This window comes from Callorhinchus milii, unplaced genomic scaffold, assembly GCF_018977255.1.
Source record: "Callorhinchus milii isolate IMCB2004 unplaced genomic scaffold, IMCB_Cmil_1.0 Scaffold5, whole genome shotgun sequence".
Classification (NCBI taxonomy): domain Eukaryota; kingdom Metazoa; phylum Chordata; class Chondrichthyes; order Chimaeriformes; family Callorhinchidae; genus Callorhinchus; species Callorhinchus milii.
Window position 1 is genome coordinate 27046242 of NW_024704746.1, and position 16329 is coordinate 27062570.

The 16329-nt window shown below is 43.5% G+C and overlaps 1 protein-coding gene across 1 annotated transcript; it reads left to right on the top strand.

Moving 5' to 3' along the window:
- Window positions 1-3683: 3683 nt before the first annotated feature.
- Window positions 3684-14465, top strand: st8sia1 (ST8 alpha-N-acetyl-neuraminide alpha-2,8-sialyltransferase 1). Its single transcript, NM_001292186.1, has 5 exons — window positions 3684-3916; window positions 5461-5605; window positions 6127-6236; window positions 7874-7966; window positions 13991-14465. Exons 1-5 carry the CDS (start codon window positions 3684-3686, stop codon window positions 14463-14465), a joined length of 1056 nt encoding a protein of 351 aa, NP_001279115.1.
- The last annotated feature ends 1864 nt before the right edge of the window (window positions 14466-16329 follow it).

The following is a 16329-nucleotide window of genomic DNA, read 5'->3' on the forward strand; positions in this document are numbered from 1 at the left end:
CCACGGCTGTTTGTGGGACGCTGCTGTGTGTAATTCGCTGCTGCGTTTCGCCCACAAAATATATAGTCAATTCACTTGACAGTATATTCTGTGAAGTGCTTTCAGGCAATGCATCAAATGCAATGATTATTATATAACAAAGGCTTATCAGTGGTGAGGGTGGTTGAGTGTTGTTCATTCGTAATAAACAGCAAACGAAGAAACAAATGACTGGGCTGTCAGGCTGGTTTCCCCAGACAACCTCAGAGTGTGAACCCTCCTGGTAAGGAGCGTGATAAGGTTCTTTATGAAATTCCACCTCCTTTTGAAGGGAGTCAATCGCAAAAAAATACATTAATGTTTTTGTTATAATAATAGTTTGAGAGTCTGTTGCACATTTCTGCTGCTCCCCCATTTGGAACTTAATCAAAGCCCTTTAGAAAATGAAATTTAATTATCTATTGAATAATCCTCCATTTTTAGTTTAATTGCCCGCAAAAGCAGCAGATTAGTGAAACATGACATACTGCTATGACTGTTCTTTCAATGAGAATTGATCAGCGCCCCATCTAATGCTCTGAAGCATTCACTTACTACAACTGTTAAAATAATTAGTAGAGAATTTCCAGCCTCGTATCTCACTCTTCCAAGTGACATTTGTCTCTTGAGGTACAGCTCCAGTGCTTGTGGAGTTTCCAAAATTATAAACATTTTCATTGTGAAGTCCTGAAGCTCAGGGTTACAACACTCGCCTCGCAAGCGAGAGGACCTGGGTTCGATTCCCAAGGCAGGGCGAAACGTTGGTCAAATTTCCTTACCCCACACTCCTCGGTTTACCCAGCAGTAGGTAGGAACCCGGTTGGTAGTCGATTGATGGATCGCTTTTCCGGGGTTAATAATTCAATAATAATAATAATAATGATTTGGTCACTCAATCCACAACTGTGGGACGTTGCTGTGCAATTGGCTGCGACATTTTGTCCACAAAATATACAGTCAATTCACTTTTATAGCACAGTCTGTGAAGCGCTTTGAGATGTCTTGAAGACGCGATAAGGCGCTATATCAAATGCAAGGATTATATTATATTATCTTCAAGTCGCGTTTGAAGAACTTCCTCTGACTGACCCTTCCTCTCCCTCCAGCTCGGAGTCCGGCTCCGTCAAAAACATTTTAGACCTGTACACTTTTGCTGAAAGGACTTTGGTTTCCAAGGAATGGGACCATCTTCTGTGCCACCTTTCATAATCTTTTCGGCTTTTTATCTTATTAAACATCTTTCCTGTTCATTTATTAAACTGTCTTAATTCAAAAGAATTCTCATTCTACTTTTCGAACTGAGAAAGTGTGACAAACGCGCGCACACACACACACACACACACTCCGATTACCGAGCAGTAAGCAGGAATCAATTGGCGGATTGCTTTTCTGGGGGGCAATAATCCCTTCCAAAAAAAAAATGCGGTCACTCAATCCACGACTGTTTGTGGGACGCCGCTCTGCGCGATTGGCTGCCGTGTTTCTCCCACAAAATGTACGGTCACCGCCCTTTACAGTATATTCTGTGAGAAGCGCTTTTGAGAGGTCTCCGAGACGCGATAAGGCGCGAGATCGAATGCAAGGTTTATTAGGGATTATTATTATTATTTGCGCTAAAATATTCCGTTCGAATGACTATACAACCAAAAAGACCTTAAAAACACATACAGCAAAATGTGCAAGAAAGTATTTTGGACACAGAATCATGTGAGATATCATTCGGCAGCTCAGACTCCATTCTTTTCCAGCTGATTTTGTTTCCAGGACAACCACAGTATTAGTGTCAAATGTGGTAGACTGATGGCTCAATTTTATACTCCGTTTGATAGCCTGGCTGTATTCTCTTTTATCAACGTCAAACCATTGGGATTATAAACTGGGAGGGATTAACCCCTTAAAAAATAATAATAATAATAATAATTTGGTCACTCAATCCACGATTGTTTGGTGGACACTGCTTTATGCGTTTCACCCACAAAAATACAGTCAATTCACTTCACAATATATTCAATGAAGCACTTTGAGACGTCTCGACGATGTGATAAAGCGCTCTATCAAATGCGAGGCTTATTATCATTATAATTATTGTATGTGTATATATATCGTGAATATCTATTTCCAAGGAGTAATTAGATCAGAAGTAAATAAATAGCTGTTTGCTTAAATACCATCCCTACAGGTTACACCCCCATTAAAATACAGTGTGTAAGACTGATTGTGAAATATAAAATGGTGATTACATTGCTGTGCCCAAATTAAATTAGCTGCCGCATTTGCCTATAAATACAGGATTATATTTAGTGGTATAGTACTTATGCACTCGAGATGCTACCATTCTCCCCCCCCCACCCCCCCCCCCCCCCACATATAAACCATACATAGGTGGCTCTTTGGAACATAATAATAATAATCCTTGCATTTGATATATATATAACATCTTAAACCCATGGTTCTGGTGTCTCTCCACCCCCACCCCACCCACCCCTCCTCTTCCCCCCTCGCTCAGCATTTGACCTCCATCTTTGTGAATGGCTCCAATTACCTTACCCTACGTGAAGGGCACGGTATGAATACAAAGATGCTGCTTATTTTCTTAAAAACCTTCCTCGCCCCATGCTGTGTGCTGGGTTGCAAAGTCAATTTCTGGGATGGTTGTCTCCAGGGTGAAGGGGATAACGAGTCTGGCCATCTCCTGCTCTGGTTGAGTAAAAGACTGTCAGAGGTAAGTATGAGATATATTTCCTGTAAGCCTGGGCTTGCATTCTGCTGACCGCAATTGGCTGCCGCCTTTCGCCCACGAAATTCGCAGTCAAAAAATTCACTGTACTGTATATTCTGTCAAGCGCCCTGAGACGTCTCAGCGGCCTGATCAGGCGCTGTGTCAAATTATATGACAGAGGCTTCTCAGTGGTGAGCGCGGTTGAGTGTTGTCATTCGAAATAAACAGCAAATGAAGAAACAAATGGACTGGGTTGTCAGGGCGGTTTGCCCAGAAAATCTCAGTGAGTGAAGCCTCCTGGTAGGAGAGAGAGAGAGAGAGAGAGAGAGGGGCTAAGTGAGTAGTTGCATTGCCTTTGCAGTTTCTGCCAATACGCACAAGAGGGAGAAAGAGAGAGAGGGAGAGAGAGAACGAGAGAGCGAGAGCTTTGTTCGAGAGGGAAGGGCGAGAGCTGCATTTCTGGATTCAAACCTCCCCCTGTTACAAACCAACCCGCAACATGCGTCAGATCGGGGCTTATTTGAACCATCTGCGCACTGCTTTACTTGTGAAATTCTAACTGCTAATGGACAGAATCATCCAGACCTCAGCAGCCAGCGAAGAGGGAGAGGGAGAGAGACTGGTTGGTGCTGTAACCCAGCCTTTTCTGTATTTATTACAGATGTGTCCGATTGACTGACAGACAGACAGAGAAAGGGGGAGAAAGAGAGGGAGGAATTACAGAGAAGCTGATTTGGGATCCTCAGCTTACCTCGCCCGCTTGTGTGACTTTACTGGTTTTGCTGGCCGTGCGTGAGGTTTACAAGGAAAGTGTGATTGGAAATGAAGAATTGTGCCTTTGAGAGCCTTGCGGAGGCTCACCCTGGCAGCGATGGTGCATTGCAACCCTCATGATTTGGTGGAGGAGAGAAGAAAAGACAAAACGAGGGGCTGAAGAAACATGTGAATGAATCGAGACTCGGCTCTGCCCCCGCGTTCTGTGTTCTGCTTCACCACGATGTGGTCGATCTGGAAATGCTACAGATCCCGGCTGCCTGTAGGAGCAGCTCTATGTGTCTTTGTCCTGTGCTGGCTCTATGTATTCCCGGTTTACAGGATCCCAGACCAGAAGGAGATTGTGAATGATGTCCTGCATCAGCCCGTGTGGAGGAGAAATCAGACAGCCACCACTGCATTCAGGTACCGACTGTACATCAGCCCTGACTGGCCTGAGCTACAGCACCGACTTCAGCACCAGCATTCGCTGTCTGCCCTGTTCCTTAGCACTTTGTGGTCAAACGATATCGTAGGCACAAGATGTTGGTAATTTTCCGTTGTAACATGGTAATCTCGCAGTAAGTAGGAACCCGGTTGTTAGTCGATCGGCGGATCGCTTTAATAATCCCTCCGAATAAAAAGGAATGATGATTTGTTGACTTCAATCCACCACTGTTTGTACGGACACTGCTGCGAGCAATTATTATTATTAATCATAAAATATATTAGCAGTATATTCTGTGGAGCACTCTGAGATGATAGCTTGCGCGGAGGGAGCTATATGAGTGCAAGTTGTTGTTGATGTGTTATTCACGCAATTATCATTTTCAGATGGTCTGCAGCAAAAAATTGTTCAGTATTAATGCGATTTAGAGTTAAAGAGTAATAGATAAGGATAACAATAATGATTATCCTTGCATTTGGTATAGCGCCTTATTACATCATCGTGACATCTCAAAGCCCTTCACAGAATAGACTGCAAAGTGATATATATATATAGATATATATATCTATATATACACAGTATCTATCTCGATGGATATTTCTGGTACTATAGTTCGGAGTGGGAATTATTTCAGAATGAGCATCTACAGGAAGATTATCGTAATCTGCTAATTAGATTATATATTATTCATGAATTAATTTTTACTCTGAACTGCAAAACTTTACAATGGTCTGATCTCTGGTATATCTACGCCTTAATACTCAGAAGCACAGCATTCAGGGATAATAAAGGCAGAATACCTCAAAATGTCACCTAATGTCAACATTCTGCAGCTGTTGGATAAATTTGTCAGAATATGTTGAGGCCTTCCAAACGCAACACTGAACTAAAGTGATTGCTTAAATTGGAAGTAATTCACCCCTCTCCCCCTCAGCATTTTCTGTGGATTATAGTCTTACCTTCGATAAAAATAAGATCGATCAGTCTAATAATAATAATAATCCCTGCCTTTGATTTAGCGCCTGATCACGTCTTCGAGACGTCTCAAAGCTCTTCACGGGATATACTGTGAAGTGAATTGAATGTGTATTTTATCTTAAAAGGCTCACAGCAATTTTATGGGCCAATTGTGCACAGCAGTCAAATGGATGACCAAATAATTATTATTTCGTTTATTTTTTCGTTGAAGGGATTGTTAGCCCCCGGGAAAAGCGATCCGCCGACCGACTAACAACCGGGTTCCTACTTGGTGCAAGGAAGGTTATATTAAATATAATAAAATCATTAACAGGCTTAAATTCAATAAACACGAGATCGATCGTTGCAATAAGGAAAGCAGCTCTTCGTCGAAGCTCGTCGGCAGCCGGTGTCTGTCTCCGCGCTGCTGTTGAGAGAAGCGGTTGAGGTGACATTGTACTGCAGGAGGGGACACACACTGAGGGAGACGCTGCCTTGATGGATATTAGCGTGTGACGGACATGCCCTGAGCGTTCTTGGCTAACGCTGCTGTTGTTTCTTGCAGGAGGCTGCTGGAGAACTGCTGTGAAACAAAGCGAATGTTTGCTGTGACGCAACACAACTCACCCATGGGGAAAAACCTCTGGTTCGACGGAGAATTTCTCCACTCGCTCTCGGTGAACAATGAAATGTTCGCCATGTTCCCACAGGTTAACCATACCCTTCCTTCCTCGTTCACACATTGGGGTTAACAGCAGATACGCCATTGCAGCTGTAAATAAGCCGAATGCAACAGAATGATGATCTTTATAATAATAATAATAAAAAAACAATCTATATGTAAGTGGGAAAGAGAGTGGGGGCGGATGGGTGTGCGGGGGGTGGGGGGGGCGGGGGGGTCGTTAAACATTATTAAAAAATGAATTAACTTTTCATCATTTTTTTCTTAACATTTTTTTAAAGTCCGGGCAAAAGTGTCTGTTTTTTGTGTGTGGGAACCTGGTGTTAATCCCCGAGTCTTCAAAACCTGCAAGATTTTTGCGGAGCGAAATATTCCGAGAACGTTTGGTGAATGATTGACCTCCCCCCCCACCCCCCCACCCCCCCACCCCGAGTACCCGACCCACTGCCATCTTAAAGCTGCTTAAAGGAGCAGGCATAAGAGCGAGGGCGAGGGGGAAAAAAACAAGGCTGTGTTGAGTTGCTGAAAGGATTCCTCTGCTGTTGCTAGGATACACCATTCCAGATCCCGTTGAAAAAGTGTTCAGTGGTGGGGAATGGTGGGATTCTGAAGAGGAGTGCCTGTGGTGATAAAATAGACAAGGCCGATTTTGTCATGCGGTAAGAACCCTCTTTGCATTATTTTTCTTGACCGTTCAAATACTTGCCCTCATTTCAATTTCCTCCCTCGACGTATTTGGGTCGATAACATGCTCACCGTAACCACACTCTCTGCATCTCTGCGTCTGTGTCCTTGCATTTCAATGAAGGACACGATCTCAGAATTAATTCCCAGGAGCGATTGGGATTGCGGCTCTCTGATTGAGGGGGTGGGGGGGGAAGTATTATGTATTATGTGTTATAGGACTGTTTGTGGGACGCTGCTGTGTGCAATTGGCTGCCCACGAAATACACAGTCAATTCACTTTGCAGTCTATTCCGTGAAGCGCTTTAAGACGTCTCAATGATGTGCTGAGGCGCTATGTCAAACACAAGTATTATTATTATTGTTACAGTACGAGAAGTTCATGTTGTCTTTGTTCGGAGATGTGCCAGCGTTTGGGGGAAAAAAAATTATACATTAAAAGAAAGCTCAACTGGGACATTTCTCAACTGAGACCTGTGCCTGTGGGCAGAGCTATAGGAGAGGGGCACAGCAGAAGGCACGAGCCGCAGTTTGGGCTGTTTGAGATGGGGCTGGGAGCGTGTGGTGCGTCTGTAGCTCTCTCTCCACCCTGCCGCAACACGCCTCGGGGCCCCCCACACACGCCTGTAACATGGCTAGAACCCGGCATAACATGAGATTAGTTCCTGTCACACACTGGTTGCTAATGCTGATAGTTAAGGTGCCTTTAAGGGCGTCTTGTGTCAAGTGGGTGACATTCTGTAGCTCAGTGGTTAGAGGACTCGCCTCGCAAGTGAGAGGACCTGGTTTCGATTCACGGCAGTGTGAAATGTTGGGCACGTTTCCTCACCCCACACGCCTCTGTTTACCCGGCAGTACGTTGGAACCCCGTTGTTAAATCGATTGGCAGATCACTTTTCTGGGGGTAATAAATCCTTCAAAAAAAGAATAATAATTTGGTCGCCTCAATCCACAACCGTTTGTGGGGACGCCGCTGTGCGCGATTGGCTGCCACGTTTCGCTCACAAAATATACAGTCCATTCACTTTACTGTGTAATCTGCGAAGCGCTTTGAGACGTCTTGAAGACGTGATAAGGCGCTGTATCAAATACAAGGATTATTATTATTATTATTTCCACCAATTTTTGAAAATGAGGATAATTGTCAAACATCTATCGATTGATATAATGAAGACAAATCAGGAAATATGTAGAATTTAAACATGTAGAATACAGGGCAACTGCGCGATAACCCAAATAACTGAGTCCAATGTGTCAGCGGCTGTGTCCATGGAGAGGTCAGCACAATGGCTGATTTCCAGGGTGTCAGGTTGTTGTGGACATCATTTCCTGCGGGCTAGACTGGAAAAAACAAACAAACTTACATTTCTATAGCGCCTTTCGCATCAGGAGGACATCCCTAACCCAACACACGGGAAGTGCTTTCAGCAGTGACCTGACAATGTTGACGTGCCGGGTTTAGGCACAGGAAGCTTGCTGGTCAGCGCAGGATCCTTACCTTAAAAGTAAGGTCGGAATTTTTTGGGGGGACTTTGATCTATTTTTACTAAACGACAGATTTGATGGGAAGACTCTCAACTGACGTGTTTCTTTTCCTCTTTGGTTTTTCCAGTTGTAACCTGCCTCCTCTTTCTAATGAATATGCTCGTGATGTTGGACACAGGACACAGCTGGTCACTGCAAACCCAAGCATCATTAAGAAGAGGTAAAGTGGACAATTCCCTTGATAGCAGATGTCCCATTTAGCCCACCCCATTGCCTTCGCCTGGAGCTCCGGCAACACTACTGATCTGAACAAAGCAGCAATACTGTCACAAGAGTGTTTCTGTGAAACCTTAGACAAGTTTCCTTACTCCACACACCTCGGTTTACCTAGCAGTAAATAGGCACCCGGGTGCTAGTCGATTGGTGGATCGATTTCCCGGGGGTTAATAATCTTTTTTAAAAAATGAATACAATTTTAAAAATTAAAAATTTGTTGACTCATTCCACGACTATTTGTGGGATGCTGCTGTACGCAATTGGCCACAGAATATACAGTCAATTCACTTTACAGTATATCTTGTGAAGCGCTTACATAACATAACATGTAGGAGCAGGAGTAGGCCATTCGCCCCTTCGAGCCTCAGCCCCGCCATTCAATCATGGCTGATCTTCTAATCTAACTCCAGCTAATAACCTGACCCTGCCTTATCCCCATATCCTTTAATCCCTTTTGCAATAAGAAATCTATCTCAGTCTTGAATATGTTCAAGGACTGAGCGTCAACAGCCCTTTGGGGTAGTGAGTTCCATACATTCACTGTCCTTTGAGTGAAGAAGTTCTTCCTCAACTCAGTGCAAAAGGGCTGGTCTCTGATCTTAAGGTTGTAACCCCTGGTTTTAGTTTCTCCAACCAGGGAAACAATCTCCCACTATCTACTCTATCATTGCCCTTTGATGATCATATAGGTTTCTATAAGATCCCCTCTGATTCTATATTCTAGAGAATATAGGCCCAAATTGGTCAGCCTATCCTCGTAACTCATCCCCTTTATCCCTGGTACTAACCGAGGAAATCTACGCTGCGCCCCTCCAAGACAAGTACATCCTTCCTTAAATGAGGAGACCAAAACTGCACACAGTATTCCAGGTGTGGTCTCACCAGAGCCCTATACAGTTGCAGCAAGACTTCCCTACTCTTATACTCTAATCCTTTCATAATGAATGCTAACATACCGTTCCCCTTCCTAATTGCTGCTGCACCTGCAGACTAACTTTCTGTGATTGGTGTACAAGGACACCCAAGTCCCTCTGGACGCCAACACATTCCAATCTCTCCCCTTCTAAAAAATAACCCGCTCTACTGTTTTTGCTCCCGAGGTGGATGACTTCGCACTTCCCTACATTATACTTCATCTGCCACCTACCTGCCCAATCACCTAACCTATCTATGTCTCGCTGCATTTTTTTAATGTCGTCCTCTGTGTTGACACTTCCTCCTAGTTTTGTGTCATCCACAAATTTAGATATATTAACTTCGATGTCCTCATCTAAATCATTGATGTAGATGGTAAATAGCTGAGGCCCAAGGACTGATCCTTGTGGCACTCCACTAGTCACATCCCGCCAATCTGAAAAGGACCCGTTTATCCCTACTCTTTGTTTCCTACCCGTCAACCATTCCCCAATCCACGTTAATATGCTCCCCCCAATTCCGTGGGCCCCTATCTTTTGGACTAACCTTTTATGCGGAAGCTTATCGAATGCCTTCTGGAAGTCCAAATAGACCACATCCACTGATTCACCCTTATCGAGTTTACTGGAAATATCCTCAAAAAACTCTATGAGATTTGTCAAACATGACTTCCCTTTTGTAAAGCCACGTTGACTTGGCCTAATTATATTGTGCTCCTCTAAATACCGCACTACCACAACCTTAATCAGCTATTCAAAAAATTTTCCTATCACTGATGTGAGACTATAGTTCCCCATCTTTTCCTTTCCACCTTTTTTTAAATAGTGGTGTGACATTTGCGATCTTCCAATCCGTGGGGACTGTTCCAGACGTCTCGAAGGCGTTGATAAGGAGCTATATCAAACGCAAGAATTATTGTTATTATTAATATAGTTATTATTATTACCCTCCAAGTTGAGCCTTCACCTCACATTTTGAAGCAACTTCAAACAAGCCACCAAAAGAGGAAATGAAACACAGACAAGCAGGGCGAAACCTTGGGCAAGTTTCCTTACTCCACACAGAGCCTAATAATAATCCCTCCAAAAAAACAAAACAATAATAAATTGGTCATTTTCAATCTACGACTGTTTGTGGGACATTGCTGTGCGCAATTGGCTGCCGCGTTCGCCCACAAATATACAGTCAATTCACTTTACAGTATATTTTGTGAAGCCCTTTGGGACGTCTAGAAGACGTGAAAAGCGCTATATCAAATGCAAGGATTATTATTATCTGAGAACTTTATACAGCAAAGTAAACTGGGGGCGGGGGGAGGGGGAAGAAGGGATATTTCAGGCACCAAGTATAGCATATTCTGTTCTCTGACTGACCTCCAGTCTAATATAATTATGGAAATTGCCACAGAGAATGAACCCATTCATCCTGTTGAGGCTTTGCTGACGTCAGCTCTTTTACTATCTACCGTTAAGCCCACTTCCCTGCTCTTACCTCAAACCCTTTCATGTACTTCCTCTTCAAATGTTTTTCTGATTGCCTTTTAAATGTGGTAAGGTCTCAGCTACAATAGTTACTTGCAGCAAAGCATCCTGTATTGTGAAAGTACTTTGCGTGAACATATCCACAGATCTTGACCAATTCACATGTTTTACTACTTCCCAAAAGGAAATAGCAAAGTTACTAGTATTTTTGAATTAAAATGTGATCACTCAATCCACAACTGCTGTGCGCAATTGGCTGCCGCGTTTCGCCCACCAAACACCCAGTCACTCCACTTTACAGTATATTCTGTGAAGCGCTTTGAGACATCTCAACGACGTGATGAGGAGCAATTTCAAATGCAAGGACTATTATTATTATTAATTAATCTCATAGAATCGAGAATCTTACAGAACAGAAGGCAGCCGTTCAGCTCATTGTCCCTACGCTGACTTTCTGATAGAACTACGCAAAATACTATAGTCACTGGAAATCTGAAACAAAAACAGAAGTCGCTGGGAACACTCAGCAGGTCAGGCAGCATCTATGGAGAAAGAAAAGTGTCTCTCCCTCTCTTCAGTGACAATTACCACATCATCTGGGTCCCAGACACACCTTTTCTCTCTCTGCTCTGCCTATTGCATTGGATTTTTTCCCCCCCCTTTGGTTTGGATTATGAACACCTCGTTAACCCATCAACCCCTGTCCTCTACCCCATTTTCTCCTTTTGTTTTCCTTGCCCTTGCCCTGCCTCCCCCCACCCTCTCTGTTAGCCCTTATAAAAGCCTCTCCCTCCCAACATGCCCCAGTTCTGACATGGACCCGAAAAGTTGACTCGCTTTTTCTTTTCTCCAAATGCAAGGATTATTATTATTTGGAAACCTTTCCTCAGCTGTGACCCTCTCTTTCAGTGCAGCAAAGCAGACTAAACGCGCCGTTCCATTGCTCCAGACTACACCATTTACAGACATGCAGTCTATTCACACTCATGTCCAAACAGCTCATAAAATGATCCATTGTTCGTTTTGAAAGCAGATGTACAATTGCTTTGTACAGTTATTGTGTTGTGTCGTCTTCTTGTGGTGGTTCGAGGCTGTTGAACTTCACGATTCCCCTCTAGTTCCGAGCAGGGTTTTTAAAAAAAATGTCAATAGCTGTAAAAAAAAATCCTTGTATTTGATATAGCGCCTTATCACATCATTGAGAAGTACCCAAAGCGCTTCACAGGATATACCATAAAGTGAATTGACTATTATTTTGCGGCCGAAATGCGGCAGCCAAATGCGCACAGCAGTGTCCCACAAACACCCAAAGTGACCAAATTATTTTTTTATTATTATGATGTGCATATTCTCTCCCTGGAGAGATTCGTTTTGCTTACCTGCTTCTTCCATCGAATATAAGTATATTATTCTGTCGAGAGGCAAGGCTTGGGGACCCAAGAACAAAAAAACTGCTTGCAGCCACATAGACACAAAGGGTGTCCTGCGGAGCATTTGTTTATTTTAATCTGCACATATTCCTGTTGTCTACAAAACTGTTGCCAAGTAGATGTTAATTCAGTTATATATTTGAAGAAATTAATCAACGTACAATCAACATGTCTGTAAGTCAAATAAATTAATCAGCAACAGAAGTCGTACTCCAGTGAGACTTTGCAAGGCTCTGAAATTCACTGAAAATGATTCTAACGTTCACTATTGCACTTACCTGCTTGACATTGAAACCATTCTGACCGGGTTTCCTCCAAACACTTTTTAACCTCTATTCCCCAGCAATTCACCCAATCATTCATCTTGTCGCGCTCTTTGTGTCTCTTCTCCATCCCAGTGATTTCAGAGTTCAGAGAAATGTCTATTCAATGCTGATTAACATTTTACTCAGACACAATGGCAAGGTCTGGAGACGGCTGTTTGCCATTGACAGCTTTCTGCGCTATTTATCATGAGAACACAGAGCTCCCAGTGATCAGTCAGTCTCCAAATTCCTGGGATCTTAATTTAAATCTGATTAGACTGAAAGTTTTTTTTTTGGTGGGGGGAAATGGATTGAGCCCTTTAATCATGCTTGACCTACTATTGCCCCTCTTTTTAAAAAAATATTAATAATAATGTTTTTATTATTATAAAAAAATGTTATATGGTCACTCAATCCACGAATGTTTGTGGGACGCTGCTGTGCGCAATTGGCAGCCGCGTTTCGCCCTCAAAATACACAGTCAATTTGCTTTACAATATATTCTGTGAAGTGCTTTGAGACGCCTAAAAGACATGAAAAACGCTATATCAAATGCAAGGATTATTATATTATATTTTTATAGAGTAAGAGTGTAGCCCTCGAATGTCTTATTGGAGTCCAATCAACCGATGGAAATTGATTTGATTTAAAATACAATTCCACCGAGGAATTTGGTCAGATCTCTAAAGCCACAGGATAATCTGTCAGTAATCCCCCTCCACTCTCCCTAAGGTCCAGGACAGGACCTAAATCAATTCTTAAAACAACGGGTTTAAGAGCAGATATGATAGGCTTTTCACCAATCCTTGATGTGAAATTTGCCTTTATAAAACCTACACTTTCTGCATAAAAGAGCACTTTACGTGTCCTACACAAAACTCTTTCCCTTTCCAAGTTCACGTTAAAAATGAACAAAATTGGGATAAGTAGATCTTGGCAAGTTTGGGGCTGATTTGAATGAGAAAGAGCAGATTACGAATACAACTAACAATAATCCTTGCATTTGGTATAGCTCCTTATCAAGTCATTGAGACGTCTCAAAGCGCTTTACAGAATATACTGTAAAGTGAATTGAGTGTATATATTTTGTGGACGAAACGCGGCAGCCAATGCCATGGATTGAGAGCCCAAATTGTCATTTTGTGGGGGCCAGGGATCATTACTCTCGTAAAGCAATCTGCCAATCAACTAACAACCGGGTTCCAATTTACTGTTAGGTAAACAGAAGCGTGTGGAGTAAGGAAACTTGCCTAACAACAACAACAACAACAACAAGATTACATTTGTACAGCGTCTTTCACGTTGGGAGGATGTCCCAAGGCGCTGTTCAGAGTGCAGCATTTCAGACCCGAGCTGGGGTCGGGGGGGGGGGAGCGGAGGGGAAGGGGGTGGCCGATGGCATGGTCGAAGAGGAGGGTCTTGAGGGGGGACTTGCAGGAGGCTAAGGAGGGGGTGAGGCGGAGTGATGGGGATGGAGTTCCAGAGGTTGGGGGCAGAGTGGCTGACGGCTCTCCCGCCAATGGTGGGGCGGGTGGGTCGGGGGACGTGGAGCAGCCGGAGCGGCTGAGCGGAGAGAACGGGCGGGTTGGTAGGGGGTTAGGAGGTGACAGAGGTAGGGTGGGGCGAGGCCATGGAGGGCTTTGTAGGTGAGGACCAGGATCTTGAACTGGATCCTCTGAAGGATAGGGAGTCAATGGAGTCGGGCGAGAGTGGGGAGATGGGGTGGTTTTGCCCTGCCCGGGAATCGAACCCAGGTCCTCTCGCTTGCGAGACGAGCGTGCTAACCACTACACTCCACGAATCGAGTTGATTAAAGCTTTGCTTGATTTCCTGGCAGGTATCAGAACCTGATGTGGTCCAGAAAAGCCTTTGTGGAAAGTATGAAAGTGTACGGTCGTAGCTACATCTACATGCCAGGGTTCTCCATGAAGGCGGGCACCGAGCCTTCCTTCCGCACCTACTACACGCTGTCCGACGTGAATGCCAACCAAACCATAATCTTCGCCAATCCAGATTTCCTCCGCAACGTGCAAAAGTTCTGGAAAGGCAAAGGAGTACATGCCAAACGTCTGTCCACAGGATTGTTCCTTGTCAGTGTTGCCTTGGGACTTTGTGAAGAAGTGACCCTGTATGGGTTTTGGCCTTTTTCAACAGACCTCGAAGAAAGAACAATCAGCCATCATTACTATGACAATGTGATGCCTGACACCTCCTACCACGCCATGCCAGAGGAATTCCTACAGCTCTGGCTTTTACATAAGAGCGGCATATTAAAGATACATGTCGGCAAATGTGGACAGATTCCGATGTAGCCTTCTGTCCAGAAGCACACGAAAGTATAATTTATGCGTCTCTAATGTATTATTCCCTGCGAGGGAAATGTATTGACTTGGAGGGACAGGATATTTAAATAGTTTTCTTAGGGTTGTGGGGGGTGGGTGGGTGGGGGGAGGTGGGGTGGGGGTGGGGGTGTCCTGAGTTTTAAAGCAAAACTCTTTCTTAAATCTTCACGAACTGCGAATGAATTTACTTGAACAAGCGAGGGAGTGATTCTGAATCGGCTGACGTGCGCTGAACTTTGCATGGGCTGAACAAAGTATTGCGTTGAAGAGAGCAGTGGGAGAAGTCAGAGGTGTAATAACACCTTTACCGGGTACTTTTAAGCTGTCAAACACGCCAATGAAAAGGAAACTATTTTTCTTGAAAGTTCCCTGTGTAACCTTAACTTTCAGTCAATATTGAAAGATGCCCCAAAATAATTTGTAGGTCACTGAGTGGAATTAGAACCACTTTTTATTAGGTTTGGGCTGAAGGTTATTTTTCTCCCAGACTATTGAAATAATTGAAACGTTTCGCCCGCAAAACATTACAGTGCGTACTGCGAAGCGCTTTGAGACGTCTCGGAGACGTGACAAGACGCTATATCAAATGGTACGATTATTATTATTATTACTCCATAAAGGTGCATGCATTGACCGAAACCGTGCAAGTTGTTTTACAATTTTCTTAGCAAATGTTTGAATCGGCTTAGAGGAGTAAGTATCATGTATCATATGCAGAAGACAGAATGAAGGACTTGTTGGATGTAATGATTTACAAGTTACTGACTGCACAATGCGTTGGGTTACTTCACAGGCTTCAAACTACAGTCATTCATTCATTCCTTGACTTGCCCTCAGGCTTGCGATTGTTTCAAATCAAAAAAAAAAGTGCTTTCGACTGATTTGCGAAGATTACACTTTGAGGTATCAATATTTTCTGACAGATGTATTGTCCTTGTGTACTACTGGAACTGATATATTGATATATTTTGTACAGGACTTTTGTGGAGTCCTGCAGCTCAACGGTTAGAGCACTCGCCTCGCAAGCGAGGGACCTGGGTTTGATTCCCAGACAGGGTGAAACGTTAGGCAAGTTTCCTTACTCCACACTCCTCTGTTTGCCTAGCAGTAAGTAGGGACCTGTTTGTTAGTCGATCGACGGATCGTTTTTCCAGAGGTAATAATCCCTTCAAAAAAATAATAATGTGATCACTCAATCCACGGCTGTTTGTGGGGACGCTGCTGTGCGCAATTGGCTGCCGCGTCTCGCCCACACAATATACAGTAAATTCACTTTACACTATATTCTGTGAAGCGCTTTGAGACGTCTCGAAGCCGCGATAATGCATTACATCAACTACAAGTATTATTATTCTCAGCAAATTTCGTTTTTTAAAATTTCAGTCAAAGGTTACAGTATCTGCTGCGTATAGGCTAAAGGGCAATTCATGTTTTTTTCATGCTTTCTGTTCTGTCCATGTGAGTTTTGCAGGATAAGTTTGATAAGAGACCAGCGGATGGATTGTCAGGGAAATGAGGAGTAATTCTTTATTTAATATGTATTTTTGTTCCTCAGGTTTCAGACCGTAGTTCATTTTAAACTTTACAGGGATAGTATTTAGAGATGAGTTTATGTCTACCGTAGAATTTAATGCAATTTCTTTGTTTGCAAAATCTGAACTTACTTAAAGTGCTCCTTTAGCTTCTAATGAGAGTCTTGAATTTCACATTCCCATTTTGTGGAGTCCTGTAGCTCAGTGGTTAGACACTCGCCTCGCAACCAAGACGGCCTGGGTTTGATTCCCGGGCAGGGCGAAATGTTAGGCAAGTTTCTTTACTCCACACACCTCTGTTT

What these genes read in the sequence shown, in the direction of transcription:
- st8sia1 (NM_001292186.1), top strand. Translation starts at nt 3,684, where the DNA reads ATGAATCGAGACTCGGCTCTGCCCCCGCGTTCTGTGTTCTGCTTCACC. An exon ending in ACAGCCACCACTGCATTCAG is followed by an intron (nt 3,917 to 5,460) that starts GTACCGACTGTA and finishes TGTTTCTTGCAG; the next exon opens with GAGGCTGCTGGAGAACTGCT. An exon ending in AAGGCCGATTTTGTCATGCG is followed by an intron (nt 6,237 to 7,873) that starts GTAAGAACCCTC and finishes TGGTTTTTCCAG; the next exon opens with TTGTAACCTGCCTCCTCTTT.